This window comes from Tursiops truncatus, chromosome 4 (assembly GCF_011762595.2).
Source record: "Tursiops truncatus isolate mTurTru1 chromosome 4, mTurTru1.mat.Y, whole genome shotgun sequence".
Classification (NCBI taxonomy): Eukaryota; Metazoa; Chordata; class Mammalia; order Artiodactyla; family Delphinidae; genus Tursiops; species Tursiops truncatus.
Window position 1 is genome coordinate 30,568,835 of NC_047037.1, and position 16,242 is coordinate 30,585,076.

The 16,242-nt window shown below is 37.1% G+C and overlaps 1 protein-coding gene and 1 non-coding gene across 2 annotated transcripts in view; both read right to left on the bottom strand.

Moving 5' to 3' along the window:
* The window catches only part of PCCB (propionyl-CoA carboxylase subunit beta), a 90,683-nt gene that overhangs the window by 22,885 nt on the left and 51,556 nt on the right, over window positions 1-16,242 (bottom strand). Inside the window, exon 10 of the mRNA XM_019934219.3 lies at window positions 6,237-6,360. Coding sequence (XP_019789778.1) covers window positions 6,237-6,360 — 124 coding nt within the window. The remainder of the gene's footprint in view (window positions 1-6,236; window positions 6,361-16,242) is intronic.
* On the bottom strand, window positions 8,488-8,560 carry TRNAE-UUC (transfer RNA glutamic acid (anticodon UUC)). Its single transcript has one exon. It is a non-coding gene; the product is annotated as a tRNA-Glu (tRNA).

Genomic DNA, 16,242 nt, shown 5'->3' on the forward strand with positions numbered 1-16,242 from the left:
AGCCAGCAATCATGCTCCTCGGTATTTACCCAGATGAGTTGAAAACTTACATCCACATAAAAACCTGCACATGAATGTTTTTAGCGGCTTTATTAATAACTGCCAAAACTTAAAAGTAGCCAGGATGTCTTTCAGTAGGTGAATGGATAAATGAACTGTGATATATCCAGACAATGTAATATTAACACTAAAAAGAAATCAGCTATCAAGCCGTGAAAAGACACAGAGGAAACGTGAATCATAGAGTATGTGGCCTTCTCAGACCAGCTTCCTCCATATAACTAACTGGAAGAGGCTAATCTGAAAAAGCTACATACTGTATGATTCCAACTATATGACATTTTGGAAAAGGAAAACTATGGAAACAGTAGAAGGATGAGTGGTTGCCAGGGGTTTATCAGGCTATCAGGGTTAGGGGGAAGGGAGTGATGAATAGGTGGAGCACAGAGGATTTTTAGGGCAAGTGAAACTATTTTATATGATGCTGCAAATGGTGGATACATATCATTACACATTTATCCAAACCTACAGAATATCCAACGCCAAGAGTCAACCCTATAGTAAACCATGGACTTGTAATGATGTGTCAATGTACATTCCATAATTGTAACAGACATAGTGCTCTGGTTCAGAATACTGATAGTGGGGTAGGCTGTACATGTGTGAAAACAGAGTATATATGGGAATGCTCTGTTGTTTCCACTCAATTTTACTGTGAAGCTAAAAGAAGCTCTAAAAAATAAAGTTTATTTAAAAAAAAAAGATTAGACACCATAACCAAATGGGATATATCCCAGGAATGCAAAAGTGGTTCAATATACAAAAAAATCAATCAGTATAATACAACACATTAATAGAACAAAGGACAAAAGCTACATGATCAACTCAATCAACATAGAAAAGGCATTTGGCAAAATCTATCACCTGTCATGATAAAACACTCAGAAAACTACAAATAGAAGGAAATTTCCCCAACACGACATAGACCATATATGAAAAACCCACAGCTTACATCATATTCTATAGTGAAACACAAAGTTCTCTCCCTAAGATCAGGAACAAGACAAGGATACCCAATGGCACTATTGCTATTCAACACTGTTGCAAGTTCCAGCCAGAGCAATTAGACAAGAAAAATAATAATAAAAGGCATCTAAATTGGAGAAGAAGAAGTAAAACTATCTTTATATGCATTAAATATGATCCTATATGTAGAAAATTCCAGAGAATCTACAAGAAAGCTACTAAAGCTAATAAATTCAGCAAAGTTGCAGGTTACAAGATCAGCAAACAAAAAGCAGTTGCATAGTTGTCTTTCTATAAACCGATAATGAACAATCCAAAAAAGAAATTGAGAAAGGAATTCCATTTACAATAGCAACTAAAAGAATAAAACAGGAATAAATTTAACCAAGACGTTAAAGACCTGTGCAGTGAAAATTACAAAACACTGCTGAAGAAATAAATGAAGACCAAAATAAATGGAAAGGGGACATCACTTTTGGCGCAGTGGTTAAGAATCTGCCTAACAATGCAGAGGACGTGAGTTTGATCCCTGGGCTGGGAAGATCCCACATGCCACGGAGCAACTAAGCCTGTGCACCATGACTACTGAGTCTGTGCTCTAAAGCCTGCAAGCCACAACTACTGAGCCCACGAACCACAACTACTGAAGCCTGCACACTCTGGGACCTGCATGTCGTAACTACTGAGCCCACGTGCTGCAACTACTGAAGCCCACGCACCTACAGCCCATGCTCAGCAACAAGAGAAGCCACTGCAATAAGAAGACTACGCACTGCAACAGAGAGTAGCCCCCGCTCATCACAACTAGAGAAAGCCCACGTGTAGCAATGAAGACCCAACACAGCCAAAAATTTAAAATAAATAAATAATAAATGGAAAGACATCCTGTGTTCATGAGTTAGAAAACTTTACATTGTTAAAATGTCAATACTTCATAAAGTGATCAGCAGATTCAATGCAATCACTACCAAAATTCCAACAACCTTTTCTGCAGAAATGGAAAGGCCAACAGTCAAATCCATATGGAATTGCAAGGGTCCCAAAAAAGCCAAAATAATCTGAAGAGGAAGAACATGAGAAGACTCACACTTCCCAATATTAAAACTTACTACAAACCTACAGTAATCAAAACAGTGCGATACTAGAACATGGATAGACTTGCAGACCAAAGGAATAGTATTGAGACCCCAGAAATAAACTCATATATCTACAGCCCACTGATGTCTGACAAAAATGCCAAGTCCATTCAAAAGGGAAAGAATAGTCTATTCAACAAATGGTGCTGGGATTACTGAATTTCCGCATGCAAAAGAATGAAGCTCTCTACAAATGCTAATGCATATATATGGAATATTAAAAAAAATGGTACTGATGAACCTAATTGCAGGGCAGGAATAAAGATATAGAGAATGGACTTGAAGACACAGGGTGGGAGGGGGAAGCTGGGGTGAAGTGAGAGTATCATCAACATATATACACTACCAAATGTAAAATAATTAGCTAGTGGGAAGCAGCAGCATAGCACAGGGAGATCAGCTCGGTGCTTTGCGATGACCTAGAGGGGTGGGATAGCAAGGGTGGGAGGGAGGCTCAGAGGGAGGGCATATGGGGATATAAGTATGCATATGGCTGATTCACTTTGGTGTACAACAGAAACTAACACAGTATCGTGAACCAATTATACTCCAATAAAGATCTATTAAAAAAAAAAGAATGGGGCTTCCCTGGTGGCGCAGTGGTTGAGAGTTCGCCTGCCGATGCAGGGACGTGGGTTCGCGCCCCGGTCCGGGAGGATCCCACATGCCGCAGAGCGGCTGGGCCCATGGGCCATGGCCGCTGGGCCTGAGCGTCTAGAGCCTGTGCTCCGCAACGGGAGAGACCACAGCGGTGAGAGGTCTGCATACTGCCAAAAAAAAAAAAAAAGAAGAAGAAGAAGAATGAAGCTGAACCCCTAACTTACGCTATATGTAAAAATTAACTCAAAACTGATCAAACCTAAATGTGAAAACTAAAAGCATAAAACTCCTAAAAGAAAACATAAGGGAAAAGCTCTATGACATTGGATTTGCAAATAAGTTCTTATATATGACTCCAAAAGCACAAGCAACCAAAAACAAAGAGAGAGAGAAAGAGAATTAGACTTCATCAAATTTTATAACTTTTGTATATCAAATGACGTTATCTAGAAAGTGTAAAGAAAACCTAAAGAATGGAAGAAAATATTTGCAAATCATTTATCTGATAAGGGTTTAATATCCAGAGTATACAAAGAATGCTTTTAACTCAACAACAACAAAAAAACTCTAAGTAATCAAAAAATGGGCAAAGGACTTGAATAGACATTTCTCCAAAGATATGCAAATAGCCAATAAGCCTAAGAAAAGATGCTCAACATCCCTAATCATTAGGGAAATATAAATGAAAACCACAATGGGATAATACATCACACCCATGAGGACTGGCTATTATCAAAATATACCAGAAAATAACAAGTGTTGATGAGTATGAAGAAATTGGAACCCTGTCCATTGCTAAGGAGAATGTAAAACAGTGCAGCCACTGTGGAAAACAGCGTGATGTTTCCCCAAAAAAGTAATCCTAAAATTACCATATTACTCAGTAATTCCACAACTAGGTGTATACCCAAAAGAACTGAAAACAGGGTTTCAAACAAATACTTGTACACCAATGTTCACTGTGACATTATTCACAATAGCAAAAAGGTGGAAACAACCCAAGTGTCCATCAACAGATAAATGATTAAACAAAATGCGGTTATACACATGCAATGGAATATTATATAGACATGAAAAATTAAAATGAAGTTCTGATACATGCTACAATATGAATGGATCTTGAAAACATTATGCTAAGTAAAACAAGCCAGACACAAAGGAACAAATATTGTATGATTCTACTTATATGGCATATCTAGAATAGGTAAATTCACAGAGAGTAGATTAAGATTACCAAGGGTGGGAGGTAGGATGGAAATGAATTGTCTGTTTGGGATGATTTGAAATTTGGGGGGGGAAAGTTAGTGGTAATAGGTTCACACATTGTGAATGTAATTGACGCCACTGCACTGTACCCTTAAAAATGGTTAAAATAATATCAAAAAAACAAACAACCCAATCAAAAAATGGGCAGAAGACCTAAACAGACATTTCTCCAAAGAAGACATACAGATGGCCAACAGGAACATGAAAAGATGCTCAACATCACTAATTATTAGAGAAATGCAAATCAAAACTACAATGAGGCAACATTTCACACCAGTCAGAATGGCCATCATCAAAAAGTCTACAAATAATAAATGCTGAAGAGGGTGTGGAGAAAAGGGAACCCTCTTGCACTGTTGGTGGGAATGTAAGTTGGTGCAGCCACTGTCGAAAACACTATGGAGGCTCCTAAGAAAACTAAAAATACAGCTACCATATGATCCAGCAACCCCACTCCTGGGTACATATACAGAAAAGACAAAAACTCTAATTCAAAAAGATACATGCACACCAGTGTTCATAACAGCACCATTTACAATGCCAAGATATGGAAGCAACCTAAGTGTCCATCGACGGATGGATAAAGAAGATATGGTGTATACACACACACACACACACACACACACACACACACACACAAAATGGAATATTACTCACCCATAAAAAAGAATGAAATATTGCCATCTGAAGCAATGTGGATGGACCTAGAGATTATCATACTGAGTGAAGTAAGTCAGACAAAGAAAGACTAATATTATATGTTATCACTTATATGTGGAATCTAAAAAATAATACAAATGAACTTATTTACAAAATAAAAACAGATTCACAGACATAAAAAACAAACTTATGGTTACCAAAGAGGAAAGATGAGGGGGTGAGGGATAAATTAGGAGTATGGGAATAACAGATACACACCACTATATACAAAATAAAGGATTTATTGTACAGCACAGGGAACTATATTCAATATCTTGTAATACTCTATAATGGAAAAGAATCTGAAGAAGTTATATATGTACATATATATATATATATATACACACACACACATATGGCTGAATCACTTTGCTATACACCTGAAACTAACACTATATTGCAAATCAACCATAGTTTAGTAACAAAAAAAAAGGTCAAAATGGCAAATTTTATGTTATATATATTTTACCACAATAAAAAACACTTTTACAAACCTTTTTCTAAAGACAAGGAGAAACTGTCACAGCAGAAATAAAAGATGAGGCTAGGTCAAAAAGGGAGGGTGTATGCGTCCCACACAGGGATTCAAAGGAAACCTAAGAAGGAAAATAGTAAGGAGGGAAGCACTATCCAGAGACCCCAACCCCACCCAGAGCACAACCATGGAAGAGTCTCCACACCCTGGCTGTTACTCAAGTCTGACCATCTCACCAGAAAGCTGTGGGGTACAGACACAGCAAGATGCTGTTAACTTGTCATGGATCAGGGACTTCCCTGGTGGTGCACTGGTTAAGAATCTGCCTGCCAATGCAGGTGACACGGGTTCAAGCCCTGGTCCGGGAAAATCCCACATGCCACAGAGCAACTAAGCACTTGCGCCACAACTACTGAGCCCGCATGCCACAACTACTGAAGCCCACACGCCTAGAGCCCATGCTCCACAACAAGAGAAGCCACCAAAATGAGAAGCCCACGCACCATAACGAAGAGTAGCCCCTGCTCGCTGCAACTAGAGAAAGCCTGTGTGCAGCAACGAAGATCCAACGCAGCCAAATTAATTAATTATTTATTTTTAAAAGCGTACATAACTTGTCACGGACCAACTGTTCTCCTGGCACCATCAAAGGCACTAGAGAGAAAACTGTGAATAAGACACTAACACCCCTGGCCTCATGGGGCTCACAGTTTAGTGGGTGAGACATAATGTAACTAGGGGGACAGAAAGCAGGCCTCTGAAAAAGTAAAGACCTTAAAAGTTGAGGAGGAAAGTTATCTATAAACCCTTAAAAAATTAGAGAAGCATGAAAGAAGCATTTTCAGATGCTTATGTTAATTTTGAGAAATTAAGAGACAAAGGAGCTTTCGCAACTTCAGCTATTGATATTTGAGTTTCTTTCTCTAGCCACTGAAGGCTGTGTCTGAGGAAAAGGCAGAAGATGGGCACCTTGGGCCCAGGCAGCCCTGGCTCCCAACCACCCGCCAAGGTCTATGAGAGTGTCTCCCTCCTACCTGAAGCCACTTTAGGTTGGTTGCCAACAATTCCAACAGTCCTCCCATTCATTCTTGCAAAACCAACGATGATGTTCTTGGCATAACTGGGCATGATCTCAAAAAATTCTCGCTCATCAACAACCTGCAGGGATAAATTTACTCTTGAGCTCAAAATGATAAACAAGATCCAACTCCATTATAGAATGACAGACATTTACAGAATTACAGGCTGGATAGCTACTCCCTACCACAGGTTCTCCCAGGAAGCAGGACAACAGGCAGAGGCAGTACCTCCTCCCTGCTGGAAGGGAAAACACTCTCGTACACAAATGGAAGAGGATAAACCAGTACAGTCTTTTTTAAAGGTTCTATTTGAACTTGGCATATTTAATACATTTTTTTACCTTACTTTGAAATCATTTCAAACTTCCATAAAAATTTCCAGAATACAAAAAAATTTAAATATCCTTCACCCAGATTCCCCATTTATTAACGTTTTACCATGTAAGCTTCATAGTTCCCTCTCCCAACCTGCCTACCCTGCTTTTCTGTCTGTCTCTTAAGTATGTGTCTGTATATATATTCTCTAACTATATATATGTCCATACACACAACTTTTTTTCCTGAACTGTTTTGAGAATAAGTTACAGACACGACGCCTCTTTACCTCTAAGTACCTAAGTGTCTACCTAAGTATCTAAGTGTCTAAGAACAGGATATTCTCTTCTATAACTTCAGTGATATTATCAAAATCAGGAAATTAACATTAATATATTATTATCTATTATAAAACCTTATTCAAATTTCACCAGTTATTCCAATAACATCCCTTATAGCAACAAAAATCTGGTTCTAGAACCTGACCCAAGATCACTTGGTACTCTGAGTGGTCATGAGGTCTCTTTAGCCTGCCTTGATTCTTTCCCCTCAATATTTGTCTTTTATGTTCATAACATCTTTGAAGACTACAGGTCAGTTACTTTGTTATTTGGGTTTCATGCTTGTTCATGTTTAATTTCAGGTAAAGCATTTTTGGCAGAATATCACAGAAGTGACCCTCTCAAGTACATCACATCAAAAGGCACATGATGTCAATTTGTCCATTAATGGTGGTGATATATGTCAGGTTTCTCCCCTGTAAAGTTACTATTTTTCCACTTGTAATTAATAAGTATTTTGTAGGGAAATATTCTGAAATTATGTAAAAATCCTATGCTTCATCAAGCTTTTACCTAGTAGGGTTAGTTAGCATTCATAGATGATCCTTGATTATTAACCCAATTTCTGCCATGATAACTGCCAAACAATTTTTCTAACTCCATTTTTCCTTCTCCATTTATTATTTGGTATTCTATTGTCAAAAATGTCTTTGCCTTTCCCATTTACTTATGGGAAATCCACAGTATGAAGGTATAGATTTTTGTTTTATTATGTGGGTTGTAATCTTTACCACCAACATTTATGTTCAAAGTGTCCCACATTTGACAGTGAGAGCTCATTCAAGGTGGATCCTATGCCCTTTTGATGCTTCTCCATCATTCTTTGAGCATTACCTTACATTCTGGAATTACCTTACTTTCAGGTTCATCTTGTATTTTTTTCCTGCCCCAAGCCCTAGAATCAGCCATTTCTCCAAGGGACCCAGGTCCCCAAGGGTGGGGGGTAGAATAAATGGCTGCTTCTAAGAAGCTGGCCCAGAGCACAGAGCTAGGAGATCTACATACACATACACACACACACACACACACACACACACACACACACACACACACACACACATTTCTGTAAGTAATATGAAAACCAGGAGTTCATACTGATAACTCCAATTCCAACTTCCAATTCAACTACAGGGTTCATTCTAGTATCCCCCTTTCCATACTATAACTCCTTTCTCCTATAGTGGACATCTAACTCCCATTATCCTCAAAACGTAGTTATTATTCAATCCTCAAATGTAAATGAAATGGTTTCAGAATTGCTAACCCATATGACAGCAAAAAAACAAAAACCTAATATTCAGTATTTCTTTATCACTATTTCTGTCATTAAACTAAAGGTATATAGTCAAAATACTGCGTTCAAAAGTTATTCATTTGAAACACAGTTTTATTTGTTTTTATTTCAAAGGTTTACCCCCACCCTGTCTTGATTTTATTTTTAGTATGTAAACATTAATATAGGTTAATAGTGTCACTCCCCATCCCTTCTACTCACGATGTTTTTGTTTTGGGGTTTTTTTTGCAGTGCTGCACAGCTTTCGGGATCTTAGTTCCCTAACCAGGGATCGAACCCGGGCCCACAGCAGTGAAAGTGCTGAGTCCTAACCACTGGACCACCAGGGAACTCCCTCACCCTGTTATTAATGTCATCACTTTCTGATTTATCCTTTGTGTGTGCACTGCAAAAATGAGTAGATACATTTATAGATTTTTAATTCCCCTTCCAACTTAGATGGAAAGTAACAAACTATAGATACTCTCTCACACTCTGAGTTTCTCTCTTGCACTCTGAGTTTCTTCACTTAACAATATATCCTGGAAATCACTCCATATCAGTTCATAGAGCTTTTCCTCACTCTTTTTCACTCCTGCATAGTACTCCATTGTGTGGACATACCAAAGTTTATTCAACCAATCTCCTGTGTTGTGTACACTATTTTGACACATTCAGGTTGTTTAGAATACTTTCCAATTATAAATAACACTGTAACAGTAGGAACCTTGTGCATCTATAATTGTGTAAAGTGGGAAGTGTATCTTCAGGGTAAATTCCTAGAAGTGGGACTGCCGGGGCAAACTCTCAGATAGCTCTTACCATCAACACATGACAGTGTCTGCTTCCCCACAGACTTGCCATGGAAAGTATTTTCAAGTTTTGAATCACTGGCCAATCTGACAAAAGAGAAATAACTCAGTATAATTTTAAGTTGCATTTCTAGCATTATGAGTAAAGCTGAACATCTTTCAAATATGTTTAAGGTCCATTTTGTATCTTCTTTTGTGAGCTATCTATTCATGATTTTTGCCTGCTTTTCTATCAGTTTTAGTCTTTATTCCTTCAATTTTTAAAAAAGTTCTTTACGTATTAGGGATATTGGTCCTTTACTTGTGATATATGTTGCAAATATTTTCTCCCAGTTTGCTGGTTGTCTTTTTTGTTGTTGTTGTTGTTGTTGTTTTGGGGGAAGGCCATACCACGAAGCATGCAGGATCTTAGTTCCCCAACCAGGGATTGAACCTGTGCCCCCTGCAGTAGAAGTATGGAGTCCTAACCACTGGACCACCAGGGAATTCCTGGTTGTCATTCATTCATTCATTCATTCATTTATGGCTGCGCTGGGTCTTCGCTGCTGTGCGCGGGTTTTCTCTAGTTGCGGCGAGCAGGGGCTACTCTTTGTTGCGGTGCGTGGGCTTCTCACTGTGGTGGCTTCTCTTTGTTGCAGAGCACGGGCTCTAGGTGCTCAGGCTTCAATAATTGTGGCACGCGGGCTTCAGCAGTTGTGGCACGCAGACTCAGTAGTTGTGGCTCACAGGCTCTAGAGTGCAGGCTCAGTAGTCGTGATGCACGGGCTTAGCTGCTCCGTGGCATGTGGGATCTTCCTAGACCAGGGCTCAAACCTGTGTCCCTTGCGATGGCAGGTGGATTCTTAACCACAGTGCCACCAGGGAAGTCCCCCTGGGTGTCTTTTAACTTCATGTATTTTTTTGCTATGCAGAGTGGAATTTTTAAATGTTTATATAGTCATATTTATCAATTTTTTAACTGAAACTGAATTCTAAATCATAGTTCAAAATCCTTTACCTTCTCCTAAAGTTAGAGAAATTCATCAATGCTTTCTTTAAATATTTCACTTATTATATTTAGTTCTCTGATCTATTATTAGTTTATTTTTGCATATAGTATAAACTACAAATAAAATTTTATATTTTCCTAACCAGCTATCCAGGTGTCTAGCACCATTTCTTTATTTATTTATTTTGCAGGGCGGGGAGCCACACTGCACAGCTCGTGGGATCTTAGTTCCCTAACCAGGGATTGAACCCGGGCCCTCAGCAGTGAGAGAGCAGAGTCCTAACCACTGGACTGCCAGGCAATTCCTTAGCACCATTTATTGAAGAGCTAATCTTTGCCCATGGAATTTGACATAATACCTTTATCATATGTACCAGAATTCTATATGTACTTGAATCAACTTCTAGCTTTTCTATTCTATTCCACTGATCTATTTATGTGCCAGGACTACACTGTTTTAACTACAGCATGCTTTAATAAAGGATATGGCCATAGCTTTTCTTCTGATGGTCTTATATTAACTCAATATCCAGGAACAAGGGATGTCTCTGCATCTGTTCAAGTCTGTTTTCATGTTTTTCAGAAGTTTTAAAATTTGCCCCATAAGTTTATTACTAAATATTTTATCTTTATTGCTACGCAAAATGAGTTTTTACATTACCACAATATAATTGGTTACTGTTTGTGTATATGAAGACTATTCCTAGGTTAATTTTATATCCTGTTCCCTATTTATTGTTTCAGTTTTATCACGCATTCCCTAGGATTTTTAGCATATTATGTCATACAAAAGCATAGGTCAACTTTTGCAAAGCTTTTTGCCTCTAACTGATCTTCTTCTTTATCTAATTGTATTGGCTAATACCTCCAGTACAATGTTAAATAATAGTGGAGATAGAGAGCATCCTTGCCTTGTCCCAGATCTTAGTGTAAGTATTTCCATATTAAGATGCTTGGTTTTGAAAAAGTGTATATTAAACTATCATGTTAAGTATTCATCAATTCCTACTTTCTTGAGTGTTCCTATTAGAAATGGGTGTTGAACTTTCTTAAAGCCTTTTCTCAGCATTGTATGAAAACAACCATATAATCTTTCTCTGGTCTATCTATTAATGCAGTACATTATAGATTTTCTAGAACCAACCTTGCATTCCTATAATAAATCCCACTTGCTTATGGTATATAATTTTAACATGGTGTTGGAGTCTGTTAGCTAACATTTATTTGGTATTGTTGCATCAATATTGGTAAATGATGCCAATCTGAAATCTTTTTCAGTTCTATATCAGGTTCAGGTATATCAATGTCATACTTGTTTCATAAAAAGAATTTGTACAGGGTGTGTGTGTGTGTGTTTACTGTCTATGATCTGAAATAATTTATGTAGCACTGTGATTCTTTGGTCTTGGAAGGTTTCATAGAATTCCCACATGAAACTATCTGGGTCTAGTGCTATTTTTGTGAAATAACCACTATGTAATTTGGTCCACTTAGGCTTTCTACCTCTAATGGGGTCAATTTTGGGTAAAATGTATTTTCCAAATAAAATGTCCAGTTCATCTAACCTCTTATGATTTTTAAATTTCTTCTATCTCTATCATTTCTCCTTTCCACTTTTTACTTGTGCCTTTTTTTTAAGTTAGCTAGTAGTTACTCTATTCCATTAGTTACAGCTATTTTTCTATTTCCCAAGTCATAAAATTTCTGCTTTTATCCTTATTAAATCCTGTCTTGTTATTCTTTAGAATATTTTTTCCCCATCTTTCTGAATGGAGAATTTAGTTTCTTTTCCTTCTTTCATTTTTCACTAAGCAATTAAGGCTATAAATTTTCCTCCTCTCATAGACAGTATTCCATAGATTTTGATATGTAGTGTTTTCATTATCTTTATTCTCTTAGAATTCTGTCATTTGGCTTATATTTTCTCCTTTTATTCAAGAATTAACAGATTTATTTTAAATGAGACAGTGCTTTTATTGTTGTAGCTATAAATTTCTAGTCTTAATCATTGTGTTTTGTAATATTTTTGCTTTATGGACTGCTAGGATGCTTTCTTTCTGACCAAATATGTGATCAACTTTTGTGAATGTTCCATGTGCACTTGAGAATAAGATTCATTGCCTATTACCAGGCTGTAAAGTCTGAAATAGATCTTTAATATCTATCTGTGACGTTATTGAGGTCTTCTATATCTTACTTATTTTCGTCCATTTGACCTACTTTGTACTAATTATGGTACATTTAAATCTATTATTATTTGTTTCTACCTATGTCTCCTTGGACATCCTATAGTTTCTCGTTTTTAAAGATGGTAGTTTTATCATTTAGGGCATAGATCTTTTACATCATCACTGTGAATTATGGCTTTTAGCATTTAAAAATGTCTTTCCTTGTCACAGTAAATACTTGAATTTCACATCACCCAATATTAGGCTCACACACACGGCATTGTTTCTGTTCTCCTGACATACCTTTCCCCATCCCTTACGTTTAACTTTTCAGAATCACTTTGTCTCTTGTACACCACATATAGTTGGTCTTGCTTTATGAGGGAAATTGAACATCCTTTTCTTTTAATAAAAGAGATAAACAAGTTTAATAAATAAGTTTGGCCATTCATATTTATTGGTATTTCAGATGTTTTTTATTCTTGTAATTATTCTGTGTACCATGTTATATTTACTGTTTAAGTAATATGTTTTATGTTGCTGTTTATAAAGATTTATATTTTTGGTCTAGTGGTTACCTTTGTAATTATACCTTTTTAATGCCCTTAGTCTGTTTCCTCATCTAATGTCTTATTAACTGGGTTGTCTACTATTAATATCTGTTGAGTCACAACAATCAGTATACTTATTCTGCTATACTCTTTCACTCTTCCTTCTCTTCCATCTTTCAGTGGCATTTTTTCCTGCAACTGAAACATAGCATTTATACATTGTTCTCTACCCTCATTCCCAACCTTATTCTAGTCTTATAATTAAATAAGCACCATCAATCCTTTTCCTAAAATTTGTCCAGTAATCTCTTGGTTGGATGAAACTCATCCTCTAGAAGCTTCCTCAAGAAGAGCCTGGGAACACAGAATTCCCTCAGTTTTAGCTGGTTTTCTTTAGTCTTAATACATGAACATCAGCTTGGCCAGATATAAAATCTTTAGTCTTTCCTGGAGTCTCCAGGAAGTGCTTCTCTATTGTTGCCTTGTTTTGTTGTTGCTTTTGAAAAGTCTGATGCTACTCTAATTCTCCCATCTTTGTAAGTTATTTAATCTTTTTGCCCCAAAGTCTTGAGGATTTTTCTTTTCAAAATCTAGTAGTGGGACTTCCCTGGTGGTCCAGTGGGTAAGACTCCACGCTACCAATGCAGGGGGCCTGGGTTCGATCCCTGGTTGGAGAACAAGATCCTGCATGCACGCTGCAACTAAGAGTCCACATGCCACAACTAAGAAGCCCACAAGCCGCAACTAGGAGTCCACATGCCACAACTAAGAAGTCTGCATGCCGCAACTAAAGGTCTCACATGCCACAACAAAGATCCCACATGCCACAACTAAGACCCAGTGCAGCCAAAAAAAAAAAAAAAAAAATCTAGTAGTTATATGTGGATATTTACTCGAGTTTGATCATTCTTGGTTAATTTTCCCATACACTCAGTGAGCTCTTTCATTATGTAGCTCTGGGTCTTTTTCTGGGATGTCTTCTTGGATTACAGTTTTAAACATTAATTCTCTTCCTGTTTGTCCTTCATCAGACACTCCAGTTATATGTATGTTCAGTCTTCTTTGCCTATCTTCCATTTTAGTCACTTTTTTCTGATTTTTTTACCTTTTTCTTTATGCTTTTGGTTGTTTTCCCACTTTTCTTCAACATTCCTTATTAAATTTCATTCAAATACAATCTCCCTAGAGCACTTTATAATTCTGTCTTCACTTCTCATATATGATTTTGTCCCCCACCATTTTAATTCAGTCACCTCTAACTTTACTTCTTCCTATTTTATGTCCATTCTGTCATTAGTTTCTGAATTTGATTTTCATAACTCAGGTGATGATTTGAGGCTACTGAACTCTACTGCAGTGTGATCATCTGCTGAATGACTAACTTTTACAATGAAGGGCGTTTTGCCAATTGAAGTTTTTTGTTCTCATTTTTGGTTTTCTTATCTTAGTAGCTCTGTATAGATAAACTACTTGTATTTGCATTTTGTGGACAGGGTTGACAGTCTGGGATGGTGAACAAGATTCCCAGTTCAAGAGCGCCCTCTTCTGTCAGTATAACAAAGTGCCACTTAGTTAATGGGTGTCTTGATATTAGAAGAGGGTGGTAGGGAAAGGGGTAGTATGACCTTCAGTGTTTTTTTTTTTATCTTGTAGACACATAAATTTACCTTTCTTCATTTTTCCTTCACTTCACAATTTCCAAAGGTGCTTCTCTCTTCTTTTTTAATCTTTCTTCCCTAGAAGGAATGCCCTTCCATGCTTTCTTGATTCTTGTGTATGTTTAAGTCCCTCCTCTTAAGTAACTCTTCTGACCTAACAGGACTCTTTTCCAGTATTTTCACTCTTATAGTGAACTTTCTCTCCCTGAGTGGTTTCTTCTAAATTCCCTTCTCTTTCTTCTGAGCAGTGTCTCAACACTTCTTCCAGCTCTCCACAGAGACTTGTTGCCAAAATTCAAGAAACAGTCCTACTAGAAAGTGGTGCTTAGGGACTTCCATGGTGGTCCAGTGGTTAAGACTCTGAGCTTCCAATGCAGGGGGCCTGGGCTCGATCCCTGGTCAGGGAACTAGATCCCTCATGCATGCCACAACTAAGAAGTCTGCATGCTGCAACTAAGAGCCCACATGCCATGACTAAAGATCCCGCGTGCCACAACTAACACCCAGCACAGCCAAAAATAAATAATTTTTTTTAAAAAGTGGTATTTATTGTTCTACTTATTGTTATATGAAGTTTGTAGTTTCCTGTCTTACAATTATGATAAAGGAATGGAAATGGTAGTTTTATTTTTTCTTCTTATTGGCCTACATATAGTTTTTCAAGTATGTGTAGAGTTTTGTATTCAGGAGACTTTGACTACCCAGAAATACCACCTTCCCCCTCTTTTTTTCTTTTAAACAATTTTAAGAATTCATGCCACTGACAAAATTCCATTACTAAGTTCTGATCCAATGGATATAGTCACAAAAACATACTAATACACACAGATGTTTACTGCAGCACTGCTATAACAACAAAAACTGTAAACGATCTAAATGTCCATCAGCACGGTACTGTTTAAATAATGTTCCATCCATACAATGGAGTACTATACAGTCATTATAATGAATAAGGTAGACCTGTATGCCATGACAGGGAAAGAAAGTGAAAAAAGAGTAAGATGTGGAAGTGTCTATAATACAATATTTTTTCAGTTAAAAGTAAATATATTGATATATACTTGACATATAAATTTTTTTCTGGAAAGATACACAAGAAACTTAATAGTGCTTACCTCTGGGAAAGACTGATAAGAAGGAGAGAGAAAATATTTGCATTTCATTTTACATGTTTCTATACTTAAGTTTTTTCGTTTGTACATATTATTTGTTTTTATTTAAAAAGGATTTAGAGAGTGTAGCAGAGACTCCTAAGTATCCACCAAAAATCCAGCTTCTGTTTCTACCACTGTAGAAGAAACGATGGGCAAACGGCTATCGTATTTCCTAACCTCCCCTACAGTTAGATGTGGCTATTTGACTATGTTTTCTACAATGGACTTAAATACAGTATTAAAAATGAAACAGAATATATTTATTAAACTTCTAGCTCAAAAGTTCGAGAAGGAAAAAAGATGATTAACTGAAAGAAAGCACAAAAGGAATTAATCAATAAAAAAGCAGAAAATACATAGCTTTAAAAAGAAAGAAACATTAAACAAAAAGTTGATTCTCTGAAACACATCAATAAAATATTTCAACTACTAGGTAACTATCAAGAAAATATAAAACAAGAAATGTCAGAGAAAACCACTGAAACAGATTTTGCTAATCTTCTAAGACTATATACCCTGCATAATCCTATGCAGGTAAAATTAAAAATCTGGAATAGGTAATTCATAGAAAAAATATATATAGTCTACCAAAACCGGCTCAGTAGTTGTGGCACACAGGCTTAGCTGCTCCATGGCACGTGGGATCTTCCTGGACCAGGGATCGAACCCATGTCGCCTGCCCTGGCAGGCAGACCCTTAAC